The sequence below is a fragment of the Pecten maximus genome, chromosome 1 (genome assembly GCF_902652985.1).
Source record: "Pecten maximus chromosome 1, xPecMax1.1, whole genome shotgun sequence".
NCBI classification, from domain to species: domain Eukaryota; kingdom Metazoa; phylum Mollusca; class Bivalvia; order Pectinida; family Pectinidae; genus Pecten; species Pecten maximus.
In genome coordinates, this window is record NC_047015.1 from 16,345,289 (window position 1) to 16,356,093 (window position 10,805).

The window sequence follows — 10,805 nt, forward strand, 5'->3', positions numbered from 1 at the left end:
TGTTGGACTATTTCCATAATGGTAACTGTGTAAACAAAAATATATAAAGCTGTTCATGCAGACCCGTTCAAATGTACAAGGAGAATCTGTTTCGGAATGGCATTCCTCTTCTGCCTTATCGACGACACCCGTAATACATGTCGAGGTCAAATCGACGACAACCGTAATACATATCGAGGTCAAATCGACGACACCCGTAATACAAATCGAGGTCAAATCGACGACAACCGTAATACAAATTGAGGTCAATCGACGACAACCGTAATACATATCGAGGTCAAATCGACGACACCCGTAATACAAATCGAGGTCAAATCGACGACAACCGTAATACATATCGAGGTCAAATCGACGACACCCGTCATACACATCTAGGTCAAATCGACGACACCCGTAATACAAATCTAGGTCAAATCGACGACACCCGTAATACAAATCTAGGTCAAATCGACGACACCCGCCATACAAATTTAGGTAAACTCAGGTATCCCACAAGGGAATGCGAATGTTTTCAAATTTTCAAATTTCAGCGTATGCGTGTTTTTTATCTATCAAGTTCGTGTGTTTAAAAGTAATAACCATTACACAATGTGTTTAAAAGTTATGGTAATATTGTTTAATTCAGTCATTTATCTGCGTCTTGAACCCTTTTTATATTGCCCAACTCGTATTTCGCAAAACTTAGTCTCAAATATTAATATGTTTTGATATATTGTATTTAATAATGTACTTACAAGAAGGTACCTTAACACACGCAATAAGACTACTCCATATACCATGATAGGGAAGTTAGTTATTGGTTTACCACCTGTATGACTATTGCTAGGTTTCGTCTCACTAGCCAGTGCTCTGTCCTCATAAAACCCACAAATAGGGTATTTAGTGTATAATACATTTCTCATTTATGCCTTTCTTTCCACAGAGATGCTGTTGTACTGACATTTATGAGTGAGGGGACCAGCATATATGCCGGACTGGTGGTATTCTCTGTGCTCGGTTTCATGGCAAACAAAGCCAACCTTCCGATATCTGAAATCGCTAAATCAGGTGCTTAAAATATTTGATGCTAAATATTCATTTTAATGCTGATGAACTATATTGGGTGTAATGGCTATTCAGTGCATGGGTTGAGTTTTCAATGTATTGAAGACAAAGTTTTCATGAAGAATAAAAATACATTATCAAGTATTTTATGCAATATAAATCGCTGTCATTTTACACCCGGGGTGTGCTAATGAATACCCATCGGCTCTCTGGTACAGCCTGATACACCTTAACGCGATCATTTTGAGAAAAAAAAAGTTGCACATTCCAAAGTGAGAGCTATTGGGTTTGTAACACTGTAAATGAAGCGTAGTTTCATTAAATATTCGTTTATATTGGATATGGTCCGATTTTAAATGGCTAAAACGTGCCCAAGTGAAAGTCATTATTTTGAGATATTGAATGTTGCTTCTATTTTTAGTCAATATTGACCTAACGACGTCAAAATGGCAGACTGCAAATTTTCTTGTTCATACGGTATGATATAATGTAATTCGACTCTTTTGGAAACAAGTTTCATATCTCTTATAAGAAATAAAAGGCCTTTGATTCGATCATTATCGTGTTGGGGGCCGCGGTGGCTGAGTGGTAAAGGTGTGCCGACACTTAATTATTAGCCATCAACCTCTGGGTTGCGATTTCGTAACCCACGTGGGACAGTGCCTGGTGTTTTTCTCTGAGTACTCCGACTTCCCTCCACCTTCAAAACCTTGCACGTCCTTAAATAACACTGGAACCTAAAATATCGTGTTATACCGACCTATTAGAGTAAACAAAAATCACCTTCGCCCACGGTTAATATTGAATTCTACCAGGTTGGTATAACATCATATTGACGTCACCGAAGGTCCATAATTGACAAGTTTTGATTTCTGTATAGCTGATAAAAAAACCTAACATTGACACAGAACGCTGGATTATCTTGTATCAACTTCTGCCTTTGTGTATCTAGGTCCTGGTCTGGGATTCGTGGCTTACCCTGAAGCACTCGCCCAGCTTCCTATCCCTAACCTTTGGGCAGCCCTGTTTTTTATCATGCTGCTAACGGTGGGGCTGGACAGTCAGGTATGTATTGTTCGAGGTTGATTTATATTAGCTATGTTATTGATACAAATAAAGACAGTTAATTCACTTTTATTCATTATTTTACTGATCTTGTGTTCAATTATTTTATTAACTTTAGGCCTCACTACCCCTCAATGCACCGATAAATATTTACACACAGTACATCTAACATCGTATCGGGTACAAATTAGGTAAAGTAAACTGATTCATAGTTCTGAGATATTTAAGATGTTGTTATAAACATACATATCGCTCAATAGTATTCATTTTGTAGTTTGTCCACATAGAGGCTGTCTGTACTGCTATAACAGACACATACCCCGCTCTGAGGAAGAAACGAATGATCTTCACTGCTATCGTGTGTGCAGTATGGTTTTTACTGGGACTACTCATCTGTACTCAGGTAATGGAGGCCACATATATATAAGTATTACGGAACTACAAACGTAATAGTAAACTAATCTGGTAATGGAGGTCACAGATATAAGTATTACGGAACTGTAAACGTTATAGTAAACTAATCTGGTAATGGAGGCCACAGATTTAAGTATTACGGAACTGTAAACGTTATAGTAAACTAATCTGGTAATGGAGGTCACAGATTTAAGTATTACGGAACTGTAAACGTAATAGTAAACTAATCTGGTAATGGAGGTCCCAGATTTAAGTATTACGGAACTGTAAACGTTATAATAAACTAATCTGGTAATGGAGGTCACATATATATAAGTATTACGGATCTGTAAACGTAATAGTGAACTAATCTGGTAATGGAGGCCACATATTTAAGTATTACGGAACTGTAAACGTGATAGTAAACTAATCTGGTAATGGAGGTCCCAGATTTAAGTATTACGGAACTGTAAACGTTATAATAAACTAATCTGGTAATGGAGGTCACATATATATAAGTATTACGGATCTGTAAACGTAATAGTGAACTAATCTGGTAATGGAGGTCACAGATTTAAGTATTACGGAACTGTAAACGTAACAGTGAACTAATCTGGTAATGGAGGTCACAGATTTAAGTATTACGGAACTGTAAACGTAATAGTGAACTAATCTGGTAATGGAGGCCACATATTTAAGTATTACGGAACTGTAAACGTGATAGTAAACTAATCTGGTAATGGAGGTCACAGATTTAAGTATTACGGAACTGTAAACGTGATAGTAAACTAATCTGGTAATGGAGGTCACATATATATAAGTATTACGGAACTGTAAACGTTATAATAAACTAATCTGGTAATGGAGGTCACATATTAAAGTATTACGGAACTGTAAACGTTATAGTAAACTAATCTGGTAATGGCGGTCACAGATTTAAGTATTACGGAACTGTAAACGTAATAGTAAACTAATCTGGTAATGGAGGTCACAGATTTAAGTATTACGGAACTGTAAACGTTATAATAAACTAATCAGGTAATGGAGGTCACATATTTAAGTATTACGGAACTGTAAACGTGATAGTAAACTAATCTGGTAATGGAGGCCACAGATTTAAGTATTACGGAACTGTAAACGTGATAGTAAACTAATCTGGTAATGGAGGTCACATATTTAAGTATTACGGAACTGTAAACGTTATAATAAACTAATCTGGTAATGGAGGTCACAGATTTAAGTATTACGGAACTGTAAACGTAATAGTGAACTAATCTGGTAATGGAGGTCACAGATTTAAGTATTACGGAACTGTAAACGTTATAGTAAACTAATCAGGTAATGGAGGTCACAGATTTAAGTATTACGGAACTGTAAACGTTATAGTAAACTAATCTGGTAATGGAGGTCACAGATTTAAGTATTACGGAACTGTAAACGTTATAATATAAACTAATCTGGTAATGGAGGTCACAGATTTAAGTATTACGGAACTGTAAACGTTATAATAAACTAATCTGGTAATGGAGGTCACAGATTTAAGTATTACGGAACTGTAAACGTTATAATATAAACTAATCTGGTAATGGAGGTCACATATTTAAATATTACGGAACTGTAAACGTTATAATAAACTAATCTGGTAATGGCGGTCACAGATTTAAGTATTACGGAACTGTAAACGTTATAATATAAACTAATCTGGTAATGGAGGTCACAGATATAAGAATTACGGAACTGTAAACGTTATAGTAAACTAATCTGGTAATGGAGGTCACAGATTTAGTATTACGGAACTGTAAACGTTATAATAAACTAATCTGGTAATGGAGGTCACAGATTTAAGTATTACGGAACTGTAAACGTTATAATAAACTAATCAGGTAATGGAGGTCACAGATTTAAGTATTACGGAACTGTAAACGTTATAATAAAAACTAATCTGGTAATGGAGGTCACAGATATAAGTATTACGGAACTGTAAACGTTATAATAAACTAATCTGGTAATGGAGGTCACATATTTAGTATTACGGAACTGTAAACGTTATAATAAACTAATCTGGTAATGGAGGTCACAGATTTAAGTATTACGGAACTGTAAACGTTATAATAAACTAATCAGGTAATGGAGGTCACAGATTTAAGTATTACGGAACTGTAAACGTTATAATAAACTAATCAGGTAATGGAGGTCACATATTTAAGTATTACGGAACTGTAAACGTTATAATAAACTAATCTGGTAATGGAGGTCACATATTTAAGTATTACGGAACTGTAAACGTTATAATAAACTAATTTGGTAATGGAGGTCACATATTTAAGTATTACGGAACTGTAAACGTTATAATAAACTAATCTGGTAATGGAGGTCACAGATATAAGTATTACGGAACTGTAAACGTAATAGTAAACTAATCTGGTAATGGAGGTCACAGATTTAAGTATTACGGAACTGTAAACGTTATAATAAACTAATCTGGTAATGGAGGTCACATATTTAAGTATTACGGAACTGTAAACGTTATAATAAACTAATCTGGTAATGGAGGTCACAGATTTAAGTATTACGGAACTGTAAACGTTATAATAAACTAATCTGGTAATGGAGGTCACAGATTTAAGTATTACGGAACTGTAAACGTTATAATATAAACTAATCTGGTAATGGAGGTCACAGATTTAAGTATTACGGAACTGTAAACGTTATAATAAACTAATCAGGTAATGGAGGTCACATATTTAAGTATTACGGAACTGTAAACGTTATAATAAACTAATCTGGTAATGGAGGTCACATATTTAAGTATTACGGAACTGTAAACGTTATAATAAACTAATCTGGTAATGGAGGTCACATATTTAAGTATTACGGAACTGTAAACGTTATAATAAACTAATCTGGTAATGGAGGTCACATATTTAAGTATTACGGAACTGTAAACGTTATAATAAACTAATCAGGTAATGGAGGCCACATATTTAAGTATTACGGAACTGTAAACGTTATAATAAACTAATCTGGTAATGGAGGTCACAGATTTAAGTATTACGGAACTGTAAACGTTATAATATAAACTAATCTGGTAATGGAGGTCACATATTTAAGTATTACGGAACTGTAAACGTTATAATATAAACTAATCTGGTAATGGAGGTCACAGATTTAAGTATTACGGAACTGTCAACGTTATAATAAACTAATCTGGTAATGGAGGCCACAGATTTAAGTATTACGGAATGGTAAACGTTATAATATAAACTAATCTGGTAATGGAGGTCACAGATTTAAGTATTACGGAACTGTAAACGTTATAATATAAACTAATCTGGTAATGGAGGCCACATATTTAAGTATTACGGAACTGTAAACGTTATAATATAAACTAATCTGGTAATGGAGGTCACAGATTTAAGTATTACGGAACTGTAAACGTTATAATAAACTAATCTGGTAATGGAGGTCACAGATTTAAGTATTACGGAACTGTAAACGTGATAGTAAACTAATCTGGTAATGGAGGCCACAGATTTAAGTATTACGGAACTGTAAACGTTATAATAAACTAATCTGGTAATGGAGGTCACAGATTTAAGTATTACGGAACTGTAAACGTGATAGTAAACTAATCTGGTAATGGAGGCCACAGATTTAAGTATTACGGAACTGTAAACGTAATAGTGAACTAATCTGGTAATGGAGGTCACAGATTTAAGTATTACGGAACTGTCAACGTTATAATAAACTAATCTGGTAATGGAGGCCACAGATTTAAGTATTACGGAATGGTAAACGTTATAATATAAACTAATCTGGTAATGGCGGTCACAGATTTAAGTATTACGGAACTGTAAACGTTATAATAAACTAATCTGGTAATGGAGGTCACAGATTTAAGTATTACGGAACTGTAAACGTAATAGTGAACTAATCTGGTAATGGAGGCCACATATTTAAGTATTACGGAACTGTAAACGTGATAGTAAACTAATCTGGTAATGGCGGTCACAGATTTAAGTATTACGGAACTGTAAACGTGATAGTAAACTAATCTGGTAATGGAGGCCACAGATTTAAGTATTACGGAACTGTAAACGTGATAGTAAACTAATCTGGTAATGGAGGTCACAGATTTAAGTATTACGGAACTGTAAACGTGATAGTAAACTAATCTGGTAATGGAGGCCACATATTTAAGTATTACGGAACTGTAAACGTAATAGTGAACTAATCTGGTAATGGAGGCCACATATTTAAGTATTACGGAACTGTAAACGTAACAGTGAACTAATCTGGTAATGGAGGTCACAGATTTAAGTATTACGGAACTGTAAACGTTATAATATAAACTAATCTGGTAATGGAGGTCACAGATATAAGTATTACGGAACTGTAAACGTAATAGTGAACTAATCTGGTAATGGAGGTCACAGATTTAAGTATTACGGAACTGTAAACGTGATAGTAAACTAATCTGGTAATGGAGGTCACAGATTTAAGTATTACGGAACTGTAAACGTGATAGTAAACTAATCTGGTAATGGAGGCCACATATTTAAGTATTACGGAACTGTAAACGTGATAGTAAACTAATCTGGTAATGGCGGTCACAGATTTAAGTATTACGGAACTGTAAACGTTATAATATAAACTAATCTGGTAATGGAGGTCACAGATTTAAGTATTACGGAACTGTAAACGTTATAATAAACTAATCAAGACCATTTTGGCTGATCTCGATCAGGGAGGCCTGTTCCACGGTTTCCTTCTATTTCCCTACCCACTGAAGCATGATATGTGGACGCAGTGAATTACATGTATATCAGAGAATAGAAAGGACGTGTGAAAGTTGGAGACCTAGATACAGGGACATTATCACATGTTATAAGAAAAAGTGAAAGATATTTCACGACATAAATATACATTGGAAATTATCCATATTTATCCAGATTGAAAGTTTCGATATTATCTGCCATGTGTTATTGTTTTACTACCATATAAAACTTCGGTAAATATCTTATTAATTGCAATTTATTCAAACTGTAGCATATATGAATACTTTGCTTGAATCTTTGATGCAGGGAGGGATATACATTTTCCAAATGGTGGACTGGTATGTAGCCTCCATATCACTGCCCCTGTTTGGGTTACTGGAGGCCGTAATCATTGGATGGTTCTACGGTAGGTTACATTAATCTCAAAAAAGGAATTCACAAGTAGTACCTGGAACATATTCTTGTCTGTAAGATGTCACGAGAGATGTCGCTAGACATGATTTTCTAATTGATGAGGCTGACATCTCAAAATACCTATTATATTATCGTCACAGCCGAGAAACACGTCGTCAATATCATGCAGTAAGGATTGCACAAAAAACACAAAAGTTATTAAAGTGAAAGCTTAATACAGTAGAGTAAAATGAATAAGATTGCACCACACACGTTTCGTCCTTCTATGACTCGTTATTGATTCTAAGGTTCTAAATTCATGATAATGTATGTAGTGTTCAATATCATATCATCATTATATCATATCATAATAACCGAAGAACCTAGAACAACCACTATATTGAATATCAAAATATTATGAATTTCTTGCAAATTTCTATACGTGTTTGTTCTTCCCAATACATTCCAAAACTCTCTCAAAAAGCGTTAAATATTGCATTTCAAAAGAACAAAATACATGTGTATATATTGAACTGTTTTACTTTTCGAATGTAGTTGACATTAAACAATACAATCTAAAATATTGTTTCAATACGTTTTGTTTCAACAAATACTTGGCTTTGATTTTCAGGAGCGGAGAGATTTGCTCGCGATATAAGCCTGATGTTAAATCGAGGTGTGCCTGTATTCATGAGGGTGTGCTGGTGTTTCCTCACTCCGGCAGTGCTGATGGTAAGGACCAACAAGTGCAATTGATTGAAGTTGATAACCGGATTATGTTTCATCAGTATATAAACAGGATGAGTGAAGGAAGAAACAATCATTGGCAACAAATTTGATTTTTTTTTTTTTTTGTCTATTATCTTACTCTCGGTATAAGGACTGTTATGAAGATGAAAGTGATCTTATAATACGTAGATAAAGTGTATTCCTAATTTCCATGGTTAACTGGTACATTTTTACTGATATTTAACTTCCATTACGTTAGTTCCTGTTGCTGTTTACCTTGTCCACCTACAAACCACCAACATACGGGGACTATGTGTACCCCGGATACACATCAATCATCGGCTTCATCCTGGCATTGGTACCCATCATTCCTCTTCCGATTTGTGCTTTGCTGACGATTCGTGGATCACCGGGACAAACACTTATGGAGGTAATTTATATACTGGAATCGCAAACATATTTTGATATGTTTTAGATATAATATATACACTGTTGCATTGTGTCTCATTAATAAAAGTGTCGATAACATAACATCGTCATATTGCAGTGATATTTACGGTGAATGAACCAATAATTCACACCACACTCATGAAAATTATTTATTTATTCCTTTATTCTATAGTTTATATCAATACATACAAAGTAACACAATCTATGAATTCATAAATTGATAGAACCCTCTTTTTTATGTTTTATATTTTCATTCGATGATCAGAAAGTTGCGATGTCCTTCAAACCGTCTCCTAAATGGAAACCCATTTCACAAGAACATGCTAAGGGTTATGATGTCACGAGAAATAACAGTGATCGAACCTTTGTTGAGGTCATGAAAAGGAACATCCTGGGCGACAGCAGCTACAACTATGACACATAACGAGCTCTCGTGTAGAATCGGTATCCAGGAATTCATATTATATATGTGAGCATGTACATAGTTATATCGAAATATCATACGGTATCTGTATGTGATCAATAATGCTAAGGCAGTCAGTACTTATTGTACTGATGAATATGTATTGATTAACTGCTTTTGTATTCTTCGCGTCGTGTATTTTATGATTTCCATCCCCCTGAATAAGTTCTTGCCATCTTTAGACACTTATTAACGGTTATTCATCTGAAAAGATATCATCGAAATTTGCACATAATGTTGAACATTAGTGGTGTAACAATGCTGTGATTAGTACTTAGACGAAATATGGTCTTAAGCTGTATTGAACCATATAACATCAAGGTTTATCTAGTTTAGACTGACATACAGCGACAGAATGAGTTGTCATTTCAGAGGATTTAGACTGACATACAGCGACAGAATGAGTTGTCATTTCAGAGGATTTAGACTGACATATAGTGACAAAATGAGTTGTCATTTCAGGGGATTTAGACAGACGTACAGTGACATAAAGGGGAGACAATTCAGAAGATTTAGACAGACGTACAGTGACATAAAGGGGAGACAATTCAGAAGATTTAGACAGACGTACAGTGACAGAATGAGGAGACAATTCAGAAGATTTAGACAGACGTACAGTGACAGAATGAGGAGACAATTCAGAAGATTTAGACAGACGTACAGTGACATAAAGGGGAGACAATTCAGAAGATTTAGACAGACGTACAGTGACATAAAGGGGAGACAATTCAGAAGATTTAGACAGACGTACAGTGACATAAAGGGGAGACAATTCAGAAGATTTAGACAGACGTACAGTGACAGAATGAGGAGACAATTCAGAAGATTTAGACAGACGTACAGTGACAGAATGAGGAGACAATTCAGAAGATTTAGACAGACGTACAGTGACAGAATGAGGAGACAATTCAGAAGATTTAGACAGACGTACAGTGACATAAAGGGGAGACAATTCAGAAGATTTAGACAGACGTACAGTGACGGAATGAGAAGACAATTCAGATGATAGGAAGCAGTTGAAACTCTTGTGTACCAATCAAAGAAATTTCCCATTGATCAAATTTCCTTTTTGAACATTTTTGTGTAAATGACAGATTCAAAACAAGTACATGTATTGGTTTTATATTCGATACTTTAACCAAATTGCATGGCATAGCATAAAACCGTATTACTTGTAGTTATACATCGATAAGAATAATCTTTCTGGACTTTATTTCATGCAGGTATATAGTGAATATATATATATAAATAATAAAATAACGCATGTGAAAGAGTTTTTTGTTTATTCATCTTACCAGTTTAAAAGGTCGTCAATTAAAATATTAAAAAAGTAAATGTAATATTAAGATTATTTAAGAGCAAAAACTGTAATTGATTTGCAACACATTACTTACCAAAAAGCATTAAGTAATCGAATAACTCTTAATTTTCCTTCATTTTCGTTTTCAATTTTGTACAAATAAAGTTTTCGTTTGTTTGTGTTGTTATTA

The 10,805-nt window shown here is 34.5% G+C and overlaps 1 protein-coding gene across 1 annotated transcript in view; it reads left to right on the forward strand.

Moving 5' to 3' along the window:
- The window catches only part of LOC117326101 (sodium- and chloride-dependent glycine transporter 2-like), a 28,495-nt gene extending 18,367 nt beyond the window's left edge, over positions 1 to 10,128 (forward strand). Inside the window, exons 7-13 of the mRNA XM_033882722.1 lie at positions 923 to 1,047; positions 1,997 to 2,109; positions 2,384 to 2,512; positions 7,587 to 7,686; positions 8,305 to 8,405; positions 8,662 to 8,832; positions 9,118 to 10,128. Coding sequence (XP_033738613.1) covers positions 923 to 1,047; positions 1,997 to 2,109; positions 2,384 to 2,512; positions 7,587 to 7,686; positions 8,305 to 8,405; positions 8,662 to 8,832; positions 9,118 to 9,276 — 898 coding nt within the window. The 3' untranslated portion in view covers positions 9,277 to 10,128. The remainder of the gene's footprint in view (positions 1 to 922; positions 1,048 to 1,996; positions 2,110 to 2,383; positions 2,513 to 7,586; positions 7,687 to 8,304; positions 8,406 to 8,661; positions 8,833 to 9,117) is intronic.
- The last annotated feature ends 677 nt before the right edge of the window (positions 10,129 to 10,805 follow it).